The following is a 23,294-nucleotide window of genomic DNA, read 5'->3' as shown; positions in this document are numbered from 1 at the left end:
CACCCCTTGGGAGACTAGTTCTCCCTCTCTCAGCTGTCACTAACTGCCTGTAGCTCTTCATCTAGAGTGGGCCCTTGTGAGATTACTGGCATCGATCAGAGCGTTTGTTTCTACATGGCCTAGGCAATGCACGTCAGGGACAAATATTCCTCCTCCTCTGCTGCCTTATTCACTGTGATTCGCTTTACCCACCAGCTAAAGGCAAGAGGAGAGGTTTGCAGGCCTGCCACCCATGAATGTGATGTCACAGAATTCTGCAACGGCACGTCCGAAGTGTGTGAAGAAGACTTCTTTGTTCAAAATGGGCACCCATGTGCAAATGACAAGTGGATCTGTATTAATGGCACCTGTCAGAGTGGAGGACAGCAGTGCCAGGATCTATTTGGCGCCGGTACTTTAATCATTTAGTTTTTCCATTTTAGCATTCTCTGGGTGCTGAAAAGAAATAGCCAGATCTGTTTGGTGTTGTCTGCAGTACTGAGAATTGTTCCAAGGCCACACCTCCCCCATGTACTCTGCATCCTCCACCCACCTACGTCCCAAGGCCACACCCGCTCCACCCAGGCACAGTTTCAGAGGTTTAGTCCTTGGTCCCATGGCCCTGCTACTTACAGCACACTGTGTGTGCGTGAAATGACAACGTTGTAAGCTCACATGGTAGAGAAAACTACCCATACTTAATGTTAGCCAGGAAGCAGAGGAACATGTAGCTGCCAGGGGTCTGCGTGTCCTCTAAAAAAGAGCTCCTCCCACCTCCCATCCCACACTCCTCCACCGTGGTTTAACTTCCACCAAGCGTTCATTCCAGCACCAAGCATTTGACACTGAGTTTTTGGGAATATTCCGAATCCAAATATAGCTCTGTGTGTGTGCTTACTTCTTTTGTTTCTTTTTAAGTCTATTTATTATTGTTATTAGTATGTGAATGTGTATGTGTGTGTGTGTGTGTGTATGTGATGCATCACACAGGTGAGCACATATCATATGGCACACGTGTAGAGGTCAGAGGTCAGCTTCCAAGGTCTAGTTCCTGCCTCTCACTGTAGGTTACCAGGACTGCAAATGAGTCCAGTTTGTAAGGCAAACACCGTTAACTGCTGAGCCATCATGCCGGCCCAACTGTGAGCTTCTACTTAGTGTTCTCTGAGTTTCTTGCAACATGGACTAAGTGTTACGTTATCACACAAACCTCAAAAATCAAGTATAAATTTATACCTAATCACCTACTTCCATTTCTTTTTTTTATATTCGATTGAGGATTTGTTTTTAATTTTATGTCTGTGGGTGTTGGGGATCAAACTGGGGTCCTCTGAAAGAGCAATCAAAATTCTTAACATCTCTCCATTCCACATATTTCTGACAGTTTTTTTCTTGTAGATTGTGCCCTTTGGGACTTTTTTTCCATGTGTATGTATGTTAAAATACTTACTCAGTCATTTAACTCAGCTGACTAACTTTGTTCTGTTTATTCCTGAGTGAAACTGCAGATAGAGGCATATCTTCCATTAGAAGTTGTTGCCCGGTCTTGCCTCTTTCATGATTGATGTTAAAGGGGCCTGTCTGTAGACTGCATATCCTGCAGACCCTGCCAGTCATCTCTTAATTCTGCTGAACCTAAAAAGCAAGGGCAGTTGTCTGGGTTCATTCGATACTTGTTGACAACTGATAGTCATTGGGCATCAGTTAGAATCCGAAGGCTGTTCCTGTGTGATGCTCCTGTGGGTCTCTATGGCTTTTAGCAGCTCGCTTTGATGGGTACTTAGGCCGATAGGAAGCTACGATGCAATCAAAGCCACTTCTCCAGTCTCTCATCTCCTATCTTGTCCTTGTTTACTCTCAAGAGGAAGCTGGAAAAGAGCCAATAGGGTGTAAGTGGTCAAATATTGTCCCCGTGGCTATGAAATACTCCAATTCTGCCTGGTTTTTCTACCCCCTGGTCCACAAAGAAGAGTTGGATGCCCTAACCAAGCTCAAAATCTTTATTTCTTACCCACAACCAATTTGGCAAATGGTTTCTGAGACATAATGAACCATTAACTTTGGATTCATTGGCTATCTCTAGGCAACTCAACTGAGCACCTCATGTCTGTACAGGGATGCTGTTGTGATGGGTCGCTTTCCTCCAGCCCAGCAATGTAGTTGTCAAATGTCCCCATCAGAGGCTTCAACAAGAGTAGAATAGACAGAGGTTGAAAACAGAAACTGTTCTCTAAATAGTTTGGGGCTTGGGAGAACTGAAGCTAGGAAAAATCCGAGACAAAAAGCAATTAATTGATGAACAGTTTGATTGAAAAGACATGGATGCAAAAATAAAATAAAATAAAATAAAATAAAAGCCCACCTTTATTCACCAGAACAGCATTTAAAAAAAAAAAAAACAGCTTTTTGTTGATGTGCCTGGGGTTATTGACATTACATTTTAGGCACTATCAGGTACATGAAGCTGGAAGTGTGTCACTTAGGTGGGATGAATCATCAATTTTCAGTTCTGTGTGATGCTTGCCTTTGGTGCAATACATTCCAAACCATTTCCGGGTTGTGAAAGTCTTCATTCCTTTTTTTTACTGCCAGGTATTAAAACACTCCATGCAACTGACACTGTTTTATTTGCCTAACTTCCAGATGCAGACTACGGTACAAATGAATGTTTCTCAGAGCTGAATTCCAAGAGTGACATATCTGGGAACTGCGGTATCACCCTTATGGGGTACAAGGAATGCGCACCTAAGTATGCCTTAGGAAATGTGACAAGACTCTGTCACTTTACACTTGAAACTGTCACCAGTCACTTCCACACGGGAGCAAACTAGCACTGAGCAGGAGCCTGACATATCTAATCTAGTGATAGATGTCAGAGGTGCGGAAAGAGGCCCCGTGTCACTTTGGATATGCCTGGCTCTGTTGTCTGTGTTAAACTACTTTGGGCCTGAATTTTTGGCCTGTCTTTTGCCACGCAGGGTTTTATTTCAACAAAGATGCACTCATCACCCATTAAGTACTCGGTTTTTAAAAATCTGTATGCTATCTCCTTAATTTTACAAAGAATGAGCAGTCCTGGCTTGGGGAAATGGCTCAGTGGGTGAAGTGCTTCCTGCATAGACACAAGGATCTGAATTCAAATCCCTAGTACCCATATAAAAGTCAGATGTGCTGTCTTTGGTAACCATGCTATGGAGAACCGTAGTAAGTGACCTCAGGGACTCCTAACCAGCCAGCCTAGCTGAAATGGTAAACTCTAGGTTCACTAGGTACCCCTACTTTAAAAAAAATAAGGTGGCGAGGGATAGAAAAACACCTGTCATTGACCTACAGTCTTGATACACATGCACACAAACCAGTAGACCCTCATATGTACCATGCACAAAAGCTTATACAGCACACACACATACACACACACAAGAGTGAATATTCCTTTTTGTAAATTTCTGTTCTTTGTTTTATATGTCTGGATTTTTGCCGGAATACATGTGTGTGTGCCACTTGCATGACTGATGCCCGAGGAGGAGAGAAGAAGGTGTTACAACCCCTATAGCAGGGGTTGTAAGTTATCCACCTGAGTACTGGGAATCAAACTTGGGTCTTCTGGAAGAGCAGCCAGTGCTCTCAGAGCCCATCTCTGCAGCCCCAAGAATGGACATTCTTTATAGAGTTAAAGTACAAGGAATTGTACTATGTATGGGACAAATATGATAATGAAAAACCTGTAAGGCTGTGACCCAGGGCGCACCAGTCCTTAAACACATGGCATTTCTGAAGTATGGTAGCAGAAGACAGTGAGCTATAGACATGCCTCAAGGCCACCTCAAGCACCTGAGTTTTGGCTCCCTAGGGACCTCTCCTAGAATTTGGGTTTGTGTTGGGGGCTCTTTGCACATGTTCCAGGAGGAGAGCTTTGCAGTAAAAATGGATGTTTTCAGGAAGCTGTGTGTTTCAATAAACACGTGAAGAGGAAAGATGAAAGTGTTAAGGAGAAAGCCATGGGTGGTAGGAAAGGAACAGTCAGTCACACTAGTTGCATGATGGGATCATTGCTGTGTGTGTGACATAGACAGTACATATGCTCGGTCTGTGTGTGTGTGTGTGCGCACACGCGCGCGCGTGCGCGCGCTTACATATGCTTGTGTGTAGCGTATGATTTGCTGAGGGTGCCAGTATTCTGTCTCCATCTTTTGTGGTTACAGAAATCTGCTGCATAGACCCATGTTTCACTGGGCTCTCTAGCACAGCTGTGCTTCTCCCTGAAGAACTTCACCCGGATCATTTGGGTGACTTCCTTCAGCTCTTATCATCTGTCGCCTCACTGAGGCTGCTGGTCTCAGTGTTACACCCTGAGGGAAAGAAAGGCACATCCAGGTTACTGGTTTTCATGGCCAGCCCTCCCAGGCTAAAAGAATAAATAACCCTTAGAAGGGTTTGAGAAGGGACCAGCAGCATGCCTAAGAGACATAACCTCCCAGGTTTTTTTTTTTCTGTGTCTGTATTCTTCTTGTGAATTAGTGTGCATCAGTCTTAAGTTCAAGGCCCCAGTCCCATCATACACAGACGTCAGCTAGGCCAGAGGCAAAGAGATGGGAGAAACTGAGCTTCTATGATGAGGAGCTAGCTGACTGGAGGGTGGAAGGAGATGGTTTCCAAAGCCCATCTTGCCAGGAAGTTGGTTAGAAAATCATTTATACCAGAGATGACCTCCCACATTGGCAAGAAGTCTATGTGTGTGGAGCAGGGAGAAGGCATACTCCTTTCCCCCGTTGTCCACACTATCCAGAGCTCCCTGGTCTACGTTCTCTCTTTGTCTGACCGTCAGTCTTCATTTTTATTACTGTTTTTCTGTAGCTACTGTCCCTTTATTGTCTGGTTGTGTTTATGCTTTGGGGTTTTTTTTTCTATATCTTTCTGCACTAGCATTTAGGGTATGTATGGTTTGATTGTTTTATTTTAATAATATGCATGGTGTACAATGTTCTTTGAATATGGATTTCAATATCTTATCAGTTGTTAAACCAAAAAAGGGAACCCAGTGGAGCTTATGACAAGGCCGATTGCTCATTTTTAAAGTTAGAATAAGCTTGGATTTGATTGTGATTAAGGATCAAATACTGGTGAAAAAAATCACAAACAGTACTCCAGCTAATGGAGGAGTTCATAATTGAGTAGCTCATTATTGTTAGCAGTTCAGGAAGGACTCTGTATGTGATATCCAAAACTAATTGCTTATATCTTATTTGCCAAATCCAATGTTTAAATCTATTTCTTTTTTTTTTAAATTATATTCAAATATTTCTCTATCAAAATAATGACTTACATTTATTTGTAAATTATAGTGACCGGATGTGTGGGAAATTAATATGTAAATACCAAAGTGAAAATATACTTAAAATGAGGTCTGCCGTTGTTATTTATGCCAATATAAGCGGGCACATCTGCATTTCCCTGGAATATCCCCAAGGTCATAATGAGAGCCAGAAGATGTGGGTGAGAGATGGAACTGTCTGCGGGTCAAAGAAGGTAGGCCACATCCTCTCCCATAGCTCCCCAGCGTCCTGTCCTATGGCCTCCTCTCCCAGTAGCTCCCAGCATATGTCTTTATTGGTACATATGCCTAGTAACGAGTTCTCTCAAAATGTAAGTATGCAATCCAAGGTCAATAAGCCACTGACCTTGCACTGCAGCTGCTGCTATGGATATCTCATTGGCTGCTTTACACTTCTTTGTGGAAGTCACACAAATCCTCAGAAGAAACAATCTCATGGTTTGCCCATTGCATTTTGTTACATTTTCAGGATGTTACAGAGAGGGGGAGGGTATGCCTTCTGATGTGGTGAATTATCTTTTGATATAGTTATTCTTAAATAATGGTGAAAATTAAAGAGGTTAGAGAGTAAGGCAAAAAAAAAAACAATTATATTCAAAATTTTCTCTATTAGAATAATGGCTTACATGTTTTTGAAATGGTTAGTTTTAACTGCCAGCTTGCTACCTGGGAAGAGAGTCTCAACTGAGGAATTATCTAGATTAGGTTGGTCCCAAGGGCATCTGTGGGGGTGGAGGGAAGGGGCAGGTATTTGATTGTTAATTGACGTAGGAAGGACAGTCCCTTATGGGCAGCACCATTCCCTAGAAAGGAATCCTGAATATTATGAGAGAGAAGAAACCTAGCTAAGAGTAGAGAAGCAGTTAAGCAAGTAGACCTGCATGGATTCATTTCTCTTTGCTCTTGGCTGTTGGTGGGATGTGACGAGCTGCTTTAGTCCCTGCCCTCAGTGACAGATCATAACAAGGAAATGTAAGTCTGACAAGTTCTCCCTCTCCTGAGTTGTTTTTGGTCAAGGCATTTTATCACAACAGAAATAAAACTAGCATAACACGTGTCTGATATACACCTGTGATTTCCATTCTCGAGTACACTACCCTGTACGTTTAGTATGGCAAGGACACCTCAGGCCTGTTCTCTCCTCACACTTTAGGCTCATGACACCAACTGCCATCCCCATGCTGTCAGTTATATTTCTAGATTTACTCATCCTCCATCATCTTTCACAATTGCAAATTGTGGTACTGCAAGCTTACATGACTTCTCTGCATTCTCTTCTTGTCACCACGGGCCTTCTGTCAGTCTCTACAGCCTTCTTAAGTTCCATACAAAAGTAAGATCATGACATATGTGTCCTTCTGCATCTGTGTGATGTCACTTATTATAGTTCGGCCATACCCCCAAAGTCAGAATTTGCCTTCCTTGTAAAGGCTTAAATAATATCCCATTTCATGGGTAGAAGGAAGATAACAGGTACATAGATAGAGCCACAATTTTGTTTTCCAAATGAACTGTTTAAAATTCCATCTGTACACCAAAACAGATATGTTGTCCACCATATGTATACAAGAAGATTAAACCATTAACTCCGAATAAAACCCAAGGAAACAAATCCAACAACCGTGCCGCATCGGCCGCTCAGTTTGCCTGTGACAGGGGGCTGGTGTCACTGGTGCTGCCCTGATCATGAGCTCTGCAGGTACACAGTCACAGTTGTGCAGGTACACAAACCTAGAGTTGGAATCTCTAGGTTTGGGTCATAACTTTTTTATGACAGTATTAGCGGAAGTGAGAGAACATGGTCTTCCCTGTCTGCAAGTGCATTAACACAGTCAGCAGGTGTGAGGGTGTGAGTCCCCTCATGTTAATGGCAAGGATGGCAAACCAAACCAACCAACCAAACAAACAAACAAACCGTTGTGCACATCATGGCCCAAACCTTGGCCAGCTTGATGGTGCTCCTCCCATTCCCTCCCATAGACTCTGTTCAAGTCTCTGCCTTGTTTGACTCTATCCCACAGACTCTTCCACCTCAAACACCCCATCTTCAGCTTCATCCATGCCTTATTCCCCCTTCCCCATGCAGTGAAGCTTCCAGTGTTTGATTTGCTCAGGAATCAATTGTCTACAGCTGGAATCTCCGCGTGGTGCCCTTTTCAATCGATAAGTTTGTTTATATGATCTCCTCCTTATGTCATTGCCCCAGTTTACTCCAGCTTTCCACGTGTGCAGCTTCCCGCTAGGGATTCTTGAGGATGTTAACTGCAGCCACCTAAAATTAAATTCCATCGTTGCTCATTTGTCCCTTCTCCCCTGGACAGTTTAACTGGGGTGATGTGATACTTCAAGGTGTTTTTCATCTTAAGAGAGTACAAATGCCTTTAATTAATGGGTGAGTCTGGCCGGCACCTCAGTTACCTTTTCTGTTCTAGGTTTGCTTGAATCAACAATGCGTAGAAGACACTTTCTTGGGCTATGATTGCACCCCAGAAAAATGCAACCACCACGGTGTAAGTAGCAGACCTGTGAGTGAGAACAGGGAAAGCCACTGAACCTGCTGTGGAGAGCAAGGCCTAAGTCCCTCTCCTTCTTCCTCCTCCCTCCCTCTTCTCCTCCCCCTCGCTGCATCCCCTCCCACCTTCCCAATAATAAGCCACACAGGTGAATGGATGTAATCTTGCATAGTCGTTACTCTGAAGAGTCCCTGGGTGTGAATGAACCCTGCTGCCTGTCTCAGCCCATGGCTTTGTGTGTTTTCAGGTATGTAACAACAAGAAGCACTGCCACTGTGAGGCCACATACTTACCTCCAGATTGCAAAAACATGGAGGACACATGGCCTGGCGGAAGCATTGATAGTGGCAACCAGCAACGGGCTGAGTCAATCCCTGGTAAGTCTCACTAACAAATAGAAAACGTAACCAGAGCATTTTGGAATAGGGGAAGTGAAATGTTTGGTTCACAAATGTGACGACCTGGGTTTGAGCCCCAAAGCTCACATAAAAATGCTCAGAGGTGGCACAGACTTCAAATCCTGCCAGTGAGGAGGTATAGACAGGAGCCAGTCTGGACTAACTGGTGACTAACTGGTGACATCTGGGCAGTGAGAGACACAGAAGGTGTAGAGAAGTTGAGGAAGCCACTTACCATCCATTTCTGGAAAACAAATACATACACACACACACACACACATCCATGCTAACAAATAAAAACTAAGAATGTTAAGGAGGTCAGTCTACAGTAGCCACAGCAAGGGCCAAAAGAGAGAAACATTTCTGCCAAAGAGATCCATGACTGTGACCTTAATGGTTTTTTTTTTTTTAAATCCAACACTCAGAAATACATATTGAAAGTATCCTGTCCTTGTGAACTAGATGTGGTCAGGAGAAGTGTGTATGGATTTGGCTCCTGCCTACTACCAACAAGAAACAGGCTGACAAAGCCACCCAGGGGTGATGAGGAATTGTCAACCAAAAGGTCGAACCAAGAAGCCGGAGTCAAAAGTTCTCTAATTTGGGATTTGTGGCTAAGAAAGCTCCCAGAAAAAAAAAAAGAAAAGAAAAGAAAGAAAGAAAGAAAGAAAGAAAGAAAGAAAGAAAGAAAGAAAGAAAAAGAAAGAAAGGAAGGAGGGAGGAAGACAGGCAGACACATTTCTTGCCATGAAGAAGTAGCACTTAAAGAAGAGTGGTAGATCCTTCATTGGGGACCCTGTGCTCAGTCCAATGATGGCTGTGAGCCTCTACTTCTGTATTAGTCGGGTACTGTCAGAGCTTCTCAGGAGACAGCTATATCAGGCTGGAGTGCCCTTCCTTCAGTCTCTGCTCCGTAGTTAGTCTCTGCAACTCCTTCTGTGGGTATTTTGTTCCCCCTTTTAAGAAGGAATGAAATGTCCACATTTGGTTTTCCTTCTTCTTGAGTTTCTTGTGGTTTGTGGGTTGTACTTCGTGTATTCTGGTTTGCAGCCCCTTAGGAAGAACAACAATATGAATTAACTAGTACCCTCAGAGCTCCCGGGGACTAAACCACCAACCAAGGACTGCACATGGTGGGACTGATGGCTCCAGCAGCATGTTTATAGTAGAAGACGGCCAAGTCTGTCATCAATAGGAGGAGAGACCCTTGGCCCTGTGAGGGTTCTATGCCCCAGTGTAGGGGAATGCCAGGGCCAGTAAGCAGGAGAGGATGGGGTGGCGAGCAGGGGGAGGGGGGGAGGGAATGGGGGTTGTTCTTGTTGTTTGTTTTTTTTCTTCGAGGGGAAACTGGGAAAGGAGAAATCATATGACATGTAAATAAAGAAAATATCTAATAAAATGAAAAAAAGAAAAAGTGAGTTAAAGGAATGGAAAAAAGAAATAAATAAAAAGTAAGTTAAAGGAATGGAAGAAAAAAAAAGAAGAGTGGTAGCTAAGCCCTCCCAACTAGTTTACCAGTGAAGGAAAGCAGAACCCTGATATCACATGTGCAAGCTAACAAACAAAAACTGCAAGAGCACCTTTACAAATGCACAGGGAAAAATCTTTAACATGTTACTGGCTCATAGTATATACTTATCTATATTAAAAAGTTAAAAATTTCATATCAGGGGTAGGGAGTTTAGACAGCACATACCAGGCCCCGAGTTCAAACCCAGGTACCACCATGAAGGGAAGCAAAAAAATCCATACCAAATGGTGTCTACTGTAAGACTGTCGATCCGTGCAGTTCACTATAGCAACAAAATACACCAAAGTGGTCCTCACCGCGAGACATTTAACACTCAGTCCTGAGGACTTTGCTGCTGTTTTGTCGTGAGACACTCTTTAGTCCAGACATGAACAAGACTTTCTCACCACTCCTGCCTTCCCTATGAAAAGTGTGGCATTTTTCCAATAAACTGTGTGCTCATGACACTTGCACAGCAGGTCTGTATTTCGGATTTCCCCCTTGTTTTTTCAGTTTGTTTGCCACAGATTTTTAGAGACCGCGGTGGGTCACTGTGAGTTCTCAGACGGAGACACACAGATGCCCGAGCTTTCTAGAATGACTCAAACTCCCTGCAAAGTGAGGCCTTTGTCCTGATGCTTTCATGGAGTTACATAAAGACCAACAACAGCCTTGGAGATGTTTCTGAAGGTGTCCAAACCCACTTTTAGAAGCACACAGCACCACACACTGGCCACATGAAAGAAACGCTACAACGTAAATCACATACTTTTATTTTATTTTTAAGATTTATTCTTTTATTTTGTGTATATGGGTACACTGAGGCTGTACAGATGGTTGTGAGCCTTCATGTGGTTGTTGGGAATTGAATTGTTAGGACCTCTGCTTGCTCTGGTCTACTTCACTCGCTCAGTCTCTGCTCGCTCTGGTCCAAAGATTCATTCATTATTATACATAAGTACACTGTAGCTGTCTTCAGACGCACCAGAAGAGGGTGTCAGATCTCATTACAGATCCACCATGTGAGCTACCATGTGGTTGCTGGGATTTGAACTCAGGACCTTTGGAAGAGCAGTCAGTGCTCTTACTCACTGAGCCATCTCGCCAGCCCAATCACATACTTTTAAGACCAAGTTGTTCCCCTAGTAAAGCCAATTATCTGACCAAGACATAGGAAGGTTCTTCCTATAAGCACACTAATCTGACGTGGAGAAATTAGCATAGCGACTGCACCATGGTGGCCTCCTGGCAGCCGGTGCCAGCCTTTTCCATGAGTCACAAGAGAGCACAGGATTCCAAGATCCTTGTTATTCCTAATCACGTTCCCCCTTCAACAACACCTTGCTGGGTGCTCTATCAGTGGGTACTGGACAAGCTTGGCTTTGACCCCTTAGCCACAGACCTCAGACTCTCAGACTAAGCAATGAAGACCCAGCAAAGGTTAACACCCCACCCCAATATATGGAATGCTTGACTGCAAACAAAAACCTGAGAGATTTGTCACCTCAAGGACAGCAGACACTAACTCTGTCCAAGTTAAGGTGCCCAGAGTTAGGCGTGGCCCAGGAGCTGGACCAGAAATACAGAGGCGTCAAAATGCCTGACTCTGGTAGTGTAGACAGCTGGTGCCATAGACCTGAGGAGATACAGGCAGTGAAGAGACACCCCAGACCTCAAGTGGAAGCTGAGATGGGACAAGATGGGGGAAAGACCTTTTCTCTGTAGGTCCCTGAGAGAAAGAGTAGGGAACCCAGGCTGTCTGCCCTCCTCCCAGTCATCAGAAAAGGAATGGTGGGGCTGGAGAGATGGCTCAGTGGTTAAGAGCGCTGACTGTTCTTGCGAAGGTCCTGAGTTCAAATCCCAGGAACCACATAGTGGCTTACAACCACCCATAATGAGATCTGACACCCTCTTCTGGGTGTCTGAAGACAGCTACAGTGTACTTACATATAATAATTAAATTAATTTAAAAGAAAAGAAAAAAGAAGAAAAGGAAAGGAAAGGAAAGAAAAGAAAAGAAAAGAAAAGGAATGGCCTCATCCTTTGTGCCTGGACCTGGGAAGGAGAAAAGAAGCTTGAAGATGTCCACCCTGTTGGAAGTGTAGGGTTTGTCTGGAGCTCCCAGTTTTCCTGACTCTGACTCCTAGTGCTAGATTACAGATGTCCTCCAACAACCAGTCCATGGGATGTTTTTAAAGCAGCAATGAGTACAATCCTTGGTACTGAAAAGAAAAATCAAGAGAGAGAGAAATTGGGATTCCTCACCTGCCACAAAGTAGTAACAAACTAACGGAGGATGAGCTGGTCAGATTGAAAACGGACATCAAAATGCTGAGAAACTAACACATCGTGGAATAAGCGATATCTACTTCCCCATAAAATTAGGAGCAAAACTAAGGCTAGAGAGATGGTTCGGCAGTTAAGAGCACTGACTGCTCCTCCAGAGGTCCTAAATTCAATTCCCAGTAACCACATGGTGGCTCACAACCTTCTGTAATGGGATCCAATGCCCTCTTCTGGTGTGTCTAAAGACATTAACAGTGTATTCATACATAAAATAAATAAATAATTCTTTAAAAATTAGGAGCAGTCAGGCAGTGGTGGCAGACGCCTTTAATCCCACCCCTTGGGAGGCAGAGGCAGGTGGATTTCTGAGTTCGAGGCCAGCCTGGTCTACAGACTGAGTTCCAGGACAGCCAGGGCTTCACAGAGAAACCTTGTCTCAAAAAACCAAAAAAAAACAAAAAAAACAAAAAAACAAAAAAAAAATAGAAAATAAAAAATTAGGAGCAAAGCAATGAAGTCTGCTCTCGCTGTATGTATTCAGTAAATTTCCTATGTCCTGGGCCCTAAACTAAGGAAAGAACAAGAAAGGAACAAAGGACTAGAAAAGATGAAATGTTGTTGCTGTGTGTGTGTGTGTGTGTGTGTGTGATAAAATTGATCACAGAGACATCCTAACAGATTTCAAAAAGAAAAAGAAAAAAAACCCACTTCTCAAATGTCTCACTGTATAGCCCTGGCTGGCCTGGAACACACAATGTGACCAAGTTTTTAACATTATGTGTATGTCTTGCGGGGAGCAGTATATACACGCTAGTGCAAGTGTTCTCAGAGACCAGAGGCATTGGGTCCCCCTGGCTGTTGTGAACCATCCGACGTTGATACTGTATAAAGTAGAGCATTGGTCTAAATATAAAAACTAAAACTACAAATATCCTGAAAAGAATCTTTGAAAACAAAGCATTTGTGAGAGAGGATGTGAAAACATAACTATTTCTTAATAAAACACAATTTAGACCTAAAATATTATGCACAGCATTTTTTTTTTTTACTAGAAATAAGAGTTTGAGGCCACCTTTCTGGTAACAGGGGTCTTACACTTCAGTTCCTTCTGTCTATATGATCAGACAAAGGCTACCTAGAATAAAAGTCTCCAGTGAAAAGCAAGGCTGGAGAGAGAGCTCAGCTTTAACAGCATTTTTGCTCTTGTTGAGAACCCAAGCTTGGCTCCCAGTACCCACATGATGGCTCACCACCCTCTGGAATTCCAGTTTTTCTCCCAGTACCCACATGGTGGCTCACTACCCTCTAGAATTCCAGTTTGGCTCCCAGAACTCACATGGTGGCTCACAATCTTCTGTAATTCCAGTTCCAGAAGATCAAACATCCTTTTCTGGCCTCCTCAGCCACTGCTCACACACAAGGTGCACATACATACAAACGGACAAACACTCAATGTTTGTCTATTTGCACATGCAATTGCACATGCAATTTTTTTAGTCCCTTAAAAAGATACATACAAGGGGCTGGAAAGGTGGCTCAGCAGTTAAGAGCACTGACTGCTCTTCCAAAGGACCTGGGTTCAATTCCCAACACCTACATAGCAGCTCCCTGTAGACTATAGTCTATACAGTTCCAAGGGATCCTCATATAGACGTGCATGTAGACAAAACACCAATACACATAAAACAAACAAACAAACAGCCAGGCGGTGGTGGCGCACGCCTTTAAACCCAGCACTTGGGAGGCAGAGGCAGGTGGATTTCTGAGTTCGAGGCCAGCTTGGTCTACAGAGTGAGTTCCAGGACAGCCAGGGCTACACAGAGAAACCCTGTCTCAAAAACACAAACAAACAAAAACAAAAAACAAACAAACAAAACGACACATACAAAAAGAAAAGCCAAGACAGGCTCTTACGCAAGGATTTGAAGAGCTTGCTGGTGGGCACTCCAGTGCCACTGTGTTATCTATGTCATATGTAAAGTTTTTGAATAGTGTAGCACGTGCTCCAACAGTCACAGCAAACGCACAATATCACCGTTATACTCCTGACGATGGCCTTCTAACCCCTGGTACTTTTCCTTTGCTAGAACGGCCCTATGTTGCAAGTGCTTACCGCTCCAAGTCGCCACGGTGGCCATTTTTCTTGATCATTCCTTTCTACGTTGCGATCCTTGTCCTGATCGGAATGCTGATAAAAGTCTATTCCCAAAGGAAAAAATGGAGAATGGATGACTTCTCAAGCGAAGAGTGCGTGGACTTCATAGCTGTTTTGTTTCATAATTAGTTGGTGTAGTGGGTTATTAATGACATCAAGAGAGACATAGGTCATGACTCAGACATAACATTTTTCATTGTGTAGAAATTGAGTGGTTAGTATATTAATGATTAATATAATGAATAGGAAGGTTCTTTTTTTTAACCGTTGGGTTTTAATCTTATAAAAATTTAGTGGGTATGAAAATACCACAGTGAGATCTGTTGCTTTTTGTGCTACTAAGAAAGAAAAGCGCTGGGGGTGGGGGGAGACACCAAAAATCCTTGGGCCTCTTTAGGGGTAAAAGTCAATGTAAATTGCTATCTCCTGCTTATTAATTTTAATTGTTAAATGTGTATTAAGCATTGCTTAATTTTTTCTGTTTCTCCATTGTAAAGAGTTTTGATATGCTAATTTGAAAAAGATGACGAGGCTGAGGAAATTTGTTTTTCCTTTTATTCAGTGTCTTAGTTAGGGTTTTACTGCTGTGAACAGATACCATGACCAAGGCAAGTCTTATAAAGGACAACATTTAATTGCGGCTGGCTTACAGCAGGTTCAAAGGTTCAGTCCATTATCATCAAGGCAGGAACATGGCAGCATCTAGGCAGGTATGGTGCAGGAGGAGCTGAGAGTTCTACATCTTCATCTGAAGGCTGTTAGCAGAATACTGACTTCCAGGCAGCTAGGATGAGGGTCTTAAAGCCCACATCCACAGTAACACACCTACTCCAACAGTAGTAACGCTACTACAACGCCATTCCCTGAGCTGAACATATACAAACCATCATGTTCAGTTTTAATGTTTTTTTTTTTTTCCCAACACAAGTGGGGAGCTAAGTGGCCAAAGGTAAAAGATAAAGAACTAATTTAGAATAATAAGACTAAAAGACATGACCACAGCACAGTGCTGCACATCTGTGGCAGGTGGATTATGAGTTTAGGCCAGCCTGGTAGCAAGTTCCAGCCCAGACCTGAGCTACACAGTGAGACTCTGTCTCAGAGAGGAAACACCTGACACCACAGCATATGGGATGGAGATTGGCTCACTCCAGTTAGCTGGATTTCTTACCCAACCCAGGTCCACCCTACTGGGGGTCCAGAGCCGATGCCTTTCACAGTGGGCTGCCCCTCCCACATCAATCCAGCAGCTCTCTCACAGGCCTTAGGCCAATCTGATAGGGGCAGTTCTTCAAGTGGCATTCCCTTTTCCTAGGTAACTCCTAGGTTGTTTCAGGTTGACAATAGAAACCAAGCTGGCCAAGGATGGGGTGGGGTAGGGTGGGAGGATAATCTATTAAGTTTATAGTGATGGATACAGGTGAAGGTAAATGGCCTCAAAAGCCTAAAGGCAGTTTAAGCCAAAAATGCTAAAACTCTGGGAATGAGCTCAATCTAGTAACCGGGTATCACAGTTTCTAAGGCATTGTCTCTGTCTCTCTACAGGCAATTTGAAAGTGAAAGTGAATCCAAAGACTAGTCTGGACAGCAAAGATTCCACAACGTCACAGTGAGCCCCCAAGTGATTCCAAGGGAGGGAGGGAGGAAGAGAAATGTATGAGACATGATGTAACAGACAATGGTCATTTATATCAATAACATGAGGGTGTTACAAAGGATATCACAATTTGCCATTGAATTACATCAGACTCTGTCTCAAAAAAAAAAAAAAACCATTATGCTTACAATTACATCCTTTTAGAATTATTGAGTTCAAATGTTGGTTAAAGAGACTTGAGTTGCCCTTCCTCGTGAGGTTCTCTCAGGGTCTTTGTTGCACCCAGCATGGCTTAACCTGGTTAGCTCTAAGAGTGACTCTTCTCCTTTATGCATTCTTTTAGAGTAATTCTCTTCAGTGGACAGAAAAAACGTGGAAAAGAAAAGCCTATGCATTACCTGTTTGCCTGGAAGTCAAGCCTGCATATCGTGGTTTCCATCTGGCCAGAAATCATCTCTCTCCATACACATGTATGAGACATATATGTGTATATTACTCCATAAATGACTTACTTGCAAGAAATGAATGATTACCAATTTTATATTATACTTTGATATTTTACCCTATTTCTGGTAGTCAGTAGACATCAATTGTATTATCTAGTAGGTACACTACAGGAAAGGCTATAAGAAAATAAATGTGGTACCCTGATCCAAGTATAGTGGATATTCTGTCATGTTGTAGTCTAATAGTCGATAACCAACCTGAAGACAATAATTCCAGGACACAGAGGGCACTCTAGCACATGGTGTTATAACACAGGCTGTTTATAGAAGGTACATGCTGAAGTACATGCAGATTCAAAGTGAAGGATGAGAACACACACACACACAGGAGCCTACATAACAGAAGAGAATGGACTCAGACCCGGGAGCCTTCACGGAGGAGAAAGACAAAAACTTCAGAAGCCAAAAGGTCAATTTAAAGAGGAAAATAAATAATAAATTAATAATAAAAAGCACAACATCTTCTGGCTGTTCCTGCAATCCTGGGATTGAAGCTCAAGGCTTCTTCACATGTGCCAGGCAAATATTTTGGGCTACCATATTTTTCAAAGCAATCATAATCATAACAAAAAGAAACATGAGATTGCAGTCTGGGTAGCTACCCCAGAAGCCACGCACATCCTGGTGGCTTTCGGGAGGTCAGCGAACACTGGTAGCAAAATTTGGCAAGAATCACTCAGACTATGCAATATTGTTTTCAGCTGAGCCAATAGGCTCTGAGTTACGAGAGGAAAGACTAGCGTGCGGCTGGGTCAGGGCATCAACCCAAGCTTATTTGACTCCAGCCCACAGGATCCAGCCGAGCCATGCTGAGAGGAAGTGTGGACTTTATACTAGGTACTGCCAAGGAGAAAAAGGAGGCTGGCAACACCAGCTCCTAGCCCTCTTTGAAAAGTAGCCTTAGAGGAGAGATGCCTACCCAGCCCTTGTGGGTTTTAATCTACCTTCATCGTACACAAAGCAAATTTTAGCCAGACAGTTAGGAAAATCACTAAATTTAGTAAGGGACTCAAATTACATAATTAACAAAAGTAGTTTTCTTGACAAGAAGAAAACCTACACTACAAATTATGTATGTATGCATGTATATATGTATGCATATATATGTGTATATGTGTATTACAAAGAAATAAGGTTTGATGTATCATATAGAATATTCTAGATCATGTTTTTAAGCTAAGCATAAGGTAAATTCCTGGGGATTCCAGTCAACTGACAGGAGCTAGTCTAGCATGCCCTTGTCCCAGTTCTAAAATAACAGGGCATAGTGACATTTTCTTGTGGTCCAAGCACCAGGGAAGTGGAAGCAGGATTACAAGCTCTCAGCCATTTTTGGTGAGTTCAAGGCTAGCCTGGGCTACATGAGATCCTGTCCCCCATGGAGAGAGAGAGAGAGAGAGAAAGAGAGGGAGAGAGAGAGAGAGAGAGAGAGAGAGAGAGAGAGAGAGAGAGAGAGAGAGAGAGAGAGAGAGAGAGGAAGAGAGAAACAAAGGCAGAGAGACAAAGACAGAGAGACAGAGAGAGGGGAAATTGATCCCCTAAGTATTTGAGCCAGGCAATAGATTCATAAATCTATGAATTAAGGAACACTTAGTTGGACTTTACATTTTGAATTGTGTCTTTTTAAATGTTATTGAAAAATGTATGATACAGTTAGGTCTTAAGCTTAGAAAGTATCTAAGCTATTTGAAGATGCTAAAAGAAAAGTTTTAAAGAGTTTACAGTTTTGTATGTATGTGCAGTATGCACCCATATATGTATGCATGTTCACCTGTGTGAACATGTATACATGCACACGCTGTCCACATGTGTATGGGAGCCAGAGACTGACATAGGTAGGTATCTTCTTTGATTGCCTTCTGCTTTATTTGCTGAGGCAGGGTCTCTTGTGGGAGCCAGAGTCCTGGGATTACAGGTGAGCTGTCATACGTACCCATCTGGCTTTTGTGGAGGCTGGGGATCCAAAATCTAGTATGCATGTTCACATAGCAAGTGCTGCTTCACCTACTGAAACTCAGTCCTGGTCCCTAAGGTCTTTTTTTTTTTTTTTTTTTGGTAGGAAACAATGTAGAAATTAACAGAAACGATTTAATAAAAGACAAAGAAAATTCCAATATTGAAAGTAAAGCCAAAATGGCTTATTCAAAAACAATGATAAAAAATAATTACCTTGTTTTTCTGAAGATAAGAGGGAGATTTTGAAGGCTGATATTAATGTTATGTAGAATAAGACTCATGCAGTCATAATGAATAAGTTGCATCTTTTTAGGTGAAATTAAAAATCTTTTACTTAAAAAATTGATCAAAGCAGAATTTTAATATATGTAAGGGGCTACCATATTTTTTCAAAGCAATCATAATCATAACAAAAAGAAACATGAAATTGCAGTCTGGGTAGCTTCCCCAGAAGCCACGCACATTCTGGTGGCTTTCGGGAGGTCAGCGAACACTGACTGGTAGCCAAATTTGGCAAGAATCACTCAGACTGTGCAATATTGTTTTCAGCTGAGCCAATAGGCTCTGAGCTACAAGAGGAAGGACTAGCGTGCGGCTGGGTCAGGGCATCAACCCAAGCTTATTTGACTCCAGCCCACAGGATCCAGCCGAGCCATGCTGAGAGGAAGTGTGGACTTTATACTAGGTACTGCCAAGGAGAAAAAGGAGGCTGGCAACACCAGCTCCTAGCCCTCTTTGAAAAGTAGCCTTAGAGGAGAGATGCCTACTAATAACAGGCCTGGGAAGGACGAAGGTCCTGTCTTGAGGTTGTTACCATCAGTGTGAAAGAATCAGAGCATCCATTGTCCTGGTGCAGCCGCTGGGCTTTATCTGCCAGATCTGGAAGATGGCTTTGTTCTCAAGCACAATGCTTCTTGGCAGAGACTGTTTTGAACACTCGAATGAGTGGTCTGGCCACAGAAAGAAGGCTGGGGTGAGTCCAACCCCTCAGCAGGGAATGGCCCTGGCAGCTCTGAACTGGACTGGAGGAAGTCCACCCACAAGGCTTACTGCTGGCCTGCCCCCTATCATATCACTGAAGAGATCGATAAATGAAGACTGGTCTTTCCTTGCCTGCAAAAGGTTGATGATATCCTAGTGTGGTCTAGGTGATGGGATCAACTATCAGCTCAGCTGACACCACTAAAAAAAAAAACTCTCCTTCCTGCCTCCCTTCTTCCAGCCAGATCCCCATAGCTCTCTCCTCTGGACAAGATGTTGTGTTGAGACTCAAAGGTGTTCTCCATCTGCAGAGCCTGCTGTGCTTTGCTGGGACAAGCGTAAGATCAGACTCCGGCACAGCTCAATAACTGCCCTGTAGTCCTTGATTAGAGAATTTTCTGTCTTAAGACTACAAAGTGGTTTCATCGGTAAACACAAAAATGGTACTGCTTTTCTTGTCCAGAAGAGAAAAACTTTTCACACATACAGTGTCAGGAAGGGAAGCAGCAGAGAGGTCTCTTGTCTGCAAAGCAAGTAGAATGTCTTCTCTCTGTTTTAGCATAGCTGGTTCCACTGCTTGAGTGTTAGCATGCTTAATATCCCTGCTTGGCCTCGAATAGTTCCAAGTCCTTTAGAAGTCTGCCCTTTTCTTCCTCCCAACACTAGCTCTTCTTTACCTGTCCTAAACACTTCATATATTTTTATTTCTGCAAGGAAGAATGGGTGGCATGTTCCAGTGTGCACATGTGTGTGTTCCCATGTCTGTCTGTGTGTGTGTGTGTGTGTGTGTGTGAAGTCACATAGTACTTAAGGCAAATTCTAAGCCCACTTTTATTTTCAAATTTAACCAGAAACTAAAGAATAGGGAACACAACATGGAAACAAATGTAGGCGTGTGAAGGCTTTACCTAACTGAAGGGAATCCCAACACCTGAAAGCAATTCCTTCTGTCTGCAAATGGCAAACCTTTCCTAACCTCTGGAGCACACCGGCTCCTTCAGGCTGCATGGATAGGTGGGCATTAGAGACATAGCTTATGGGTCATTTTGTAGAGCCCACCCTCCCTCCCTTACCCCTACATTGGAAGGAAAGGAGGGAGGGAGGACCAGGGAGGAAGCTGAGCTTCAAAAGGGACAAGGTTAAATCTCTACCCACCTGCCTGGGAGCTATTCACAGCTAGCTGCTAGCAATAGTTTGGGTGTTTTCCAGCATTTTCTCAAATTTGCTTTTAATTGAATATGTGTGCCAGTGCAGAGGCGCAGCTCCTTAACTAGGATACAAATTGGCTCATGCTGCTTTCTCATTTGATGACTCTCAGGCAAACTTCCTGATAGGAGCACAGTTTTATCTCGTCCTTTTTCAAAGGTTAAGTGGCATTTCGGGACGGAGATGGACTGTAATTGACTGCAGTGATCTTCTGCTGGGGGTCATTTGTTTCCACTGTACTGTACAGCTAAGACGTGAAGTGCTGCTCTGTGCTTCCCTGTTCACCAGGCTTCAGTTGTATTCGTATCTGTCTTATTCTCAGACTTTTAACTGGTGCAGGTACATTCCAGAGAAGTGAGTTTGAAATCTGGTGTTTTCACACCCAAGGTTGCCATTTATAATCTACCTGACCTTGACAGAAGCACTTGACACTTCTCAGTTTGAAAGGCTTTACCTGGGAAATGGTCTGGTCAACTCGGTGCTGCTGTAAGGAGCAAGAGACAATGCAGTCTGTTAAGTGGTAGGTGGCTTCTGAGCACCTTAGGTCCTCTCAGAGCTACTCTGAGCCTGACTCTCCATGTCTCTTCCTCTGATTGGCTGAACAGCAGAGGGCACACAAATACTGAGACCTCCATTGGATAGTATCCCCTTAGCTGTGCCAGAGAAGCTCCAGAAGGGTAGCACCACAGAGGTGGGAGAGCACGTTCATTGTGGGCGGCACCATTCCCTAAGTTTGGGTGCGGGACTGTAGAGAGTAGAGAAATCCAACAGAGCTCTAGAAAGCGTGCAAGTGCTCATTCTCTCTGTTGTTGACTACGGGGTGATTTCCTGTTTCAAGTTCCTGGTGCCTCAACTTCCATGCAATGACAGACTGTCACCTGGAAGCCAAATTACTTTGTGAGCCAAATAAACTTTTCTCCATTTATTCAGCTGCTCTGGTTGGTGTATTTTATCACAACAATGCGAAACAAAACCTGACATTTCCTTCTGAAGTCTGTGATTTCAGGTTGAAGAGAGGACAAGAAGTGGGGGTGCTAAGGAAGGACACTTTACATTCTAATGAGTCCTAGTGAGGGTTCCCGTCACATCACCTCCATTTGAAGTCGTGTCATAGGGACTCTCATTCCTACAACAATTAAGAGAACACGTTGATGCCCCAAAAGGCTTGGAATCCTTCTATGCACCCCAAAGAAGTGTCTTTGGGCACATGGATATAGCCAAGCAGATTTATCCCATGGGCTTTGAGCCAAAGCTTGGTTCTCAGCTTGTTTTAGAAGGGAATCTGCTGGGCTGGTGGGTATGAGCCCTCATTGTGGGCAGAAAAATAAAAGTCCCCAAACCATATGGTCATTCAGAGGCATGCTGTAGTCTTACTATAGATTTCCTCCTCCTCCCCTCCTCATTCCTTTCTCTTCCCCATCTATCTAGCCTCTGCTGGTTTGCCCAGTTTGGCAGTGGGAATAAGAATAGAAATGAGACACAATGTTTCTACCTTTTGAGATGCTCACAGGGTAGTGAGGGCTCCAGACCAGAACTAGACAATTACAGTGCAGTGGGACAACTGTGAGGACAGTGACAATGACGATGTCACCAGTTGTTGGCATGCCTAAATGCCAATCATAAGAGAGTGAACCACAGTAAGAAACATGCCAAAGCCCTTTGAGTCCTCACAAATCCTCCTGTGGCAGATGATGAATCAACCCAGGCCATGGAGAGCTAAGGTCGGTACTGGAGCTTGAGCCATGTTGTGTTGGGTCTAAAGGGCATCCTTTTAACTCTGGCTCAGGAGCACAGAAGGAGCTGTCAGAAGGCTTGCCGTTGTGAAATGTAGCCTTCCCCTTTGATAACTTGAGTCAGATAACACAGCCCTTTTATCTTCTGTTCTGGCCCTCACCTTTATACCCTCTCCCTGTCTGCATGTTGGACTTTCATTCGATCGAGTGAGCAGAACTATTTACCTGTGTTTGCACTCTCTGAGTCTCATTGACTGTTTACTCTTCTAAACACTGTGTGAGATCAGAGCTCTGTGGAGGCCTCGGCAGGGCCCCAGACACTGTCATGAGTCCCTGTGCTGCTACTGGAGTGAACTTGGCTCTCAATAAATAAGACTGCGAATCCTGACCGAGGTCGACTCGTAGCCTGGGCAGGCTCTCATCAATCACTGTGGATCTACAGCATCCGACTGCTATTTCCTGCCTGGCATTCATCACCTTGCAGAAGGCGGCTATTGATTCTCCATTGTAATTGCATCCTACAAATGAGTGGGCTCATAATTAACACACCAACATGGCTTTCATCAAAAATCTCCAACTGCAGAGCCAGCAGGGATAATGATCAATGCTGCCGCAAGCCTGCCAATCTGGCCCTCTCTCAACCTTCAGGAGAAACAGGGGTCCTAGTTAGGTCGACAAGGCGTAGGCGAAGAAATGATGGCAGAGATGACACATGAAGTATAGGATCTGAATGTATTTCTTAAAAATGGCATCAGACTTTTACAGGCATTGCAAAAGAGAGATTGTAAATCTGGCAGCTCAACAGTTAAGATACATCTGAGGCTATCTAAAACATACTGGGTCTAAAGCAGCAGCTAACTTCTCTGAACTGGTGCTGCATTCCCGGGCCCAAGCACTCTGGGCCCAAGGGACTGCGGATTGCATGAATCTGAGTCCTAGCCCATCTAAGTTCTAGTGCTAGTCCTGCATGTGAATTCAAGTCCTCCAGTGTAAATCCAAGTCCTTGTGCACTAAGTGAAAAGCAGGCTTATATGGTATACAGAAAGCAGGGCAGATGACAAGAGTCACGTAGGCAGGTGACTGTTACATCAAGGTCAGTGATCTTACTGACCAAGATCACGTATCCAGTTGTGAAGCAGGGC

The 23,294-nt window shown here is 43.6% G+C and overlaps 1 protein-coding gene across 2 annotated transcripts in view; it reads left to right on the top strand.

Annotated features, from left to right (window-relative positions):
- LOC116084506 (disintegrin and metalloproteinase domain-containing protein 2) overlaps positions 1 to 16,426 on the top strand; it is a 46,189-nt gene extending 29,763 nt beyond the window's left edge. For both annotated transcript variants that reach the window (XM_031361524.1, XM_031361523.1), the window contains 8 exons: positions 196 to 391; positions 2,623 to 2,728; positions 5,322 to 5,505; positions 7,744 to 7,821; positions 8,072 to 8,201; positions 14,106 to 14,265; positions 15,719 to 15,782; positions 16,114 to 16,426. In XM_031361524.1, the coding sequence (XP_031217384.1) occupies positions 196 to 391; positions 2,623 to 2,728; positions 5,322 to 5,505; positions 7,744 to 7,821; positions 8,072 to 8,201; positions 14,106 to 14,265; positions 15,719 to 15,752 (888 nt within the window). In that variant the 3' untranslated portion in view covers positions 15,753 to 15,782; positions 16,114 to 16,426. The remainder of the gene's footprint in view (positions 1 to 195; positions 392 to 2,622; positions 2,729 to 5,321; positions 5,506 to 7,743; positions 7,822 to 8,071; positions 8,202 to 14,105; positions 14,266 to 15,718; positions 15,783 to 16,113) is intronic.
- Positions 16,427 to 23,294: the final 6,868 nt, after the last annotated feature.

The sequence above is a fragment of the Mastomys coucha genome, unplaced genomic scaffold, assembly GCF_008632895.1.
Source record: "Mastomys coucha isolate ucsf_1 unplaced genomic scaffold, UCSF_Mcou_1 pScaffold9, whole genome shotgun sequence".
NCBI classification, from domain to species: domain Eukaryota; kingdom Metazoa; phylum Chordata; class Mammalia; order Rodentia; family Muridae; genus Mastomys; species Mastomys coucha.
The sequence above is the reverse complement of the archived record's forward strand: the minus strand, read 5'-3'. Positions and strand labels throughout refer to the sequence as shown.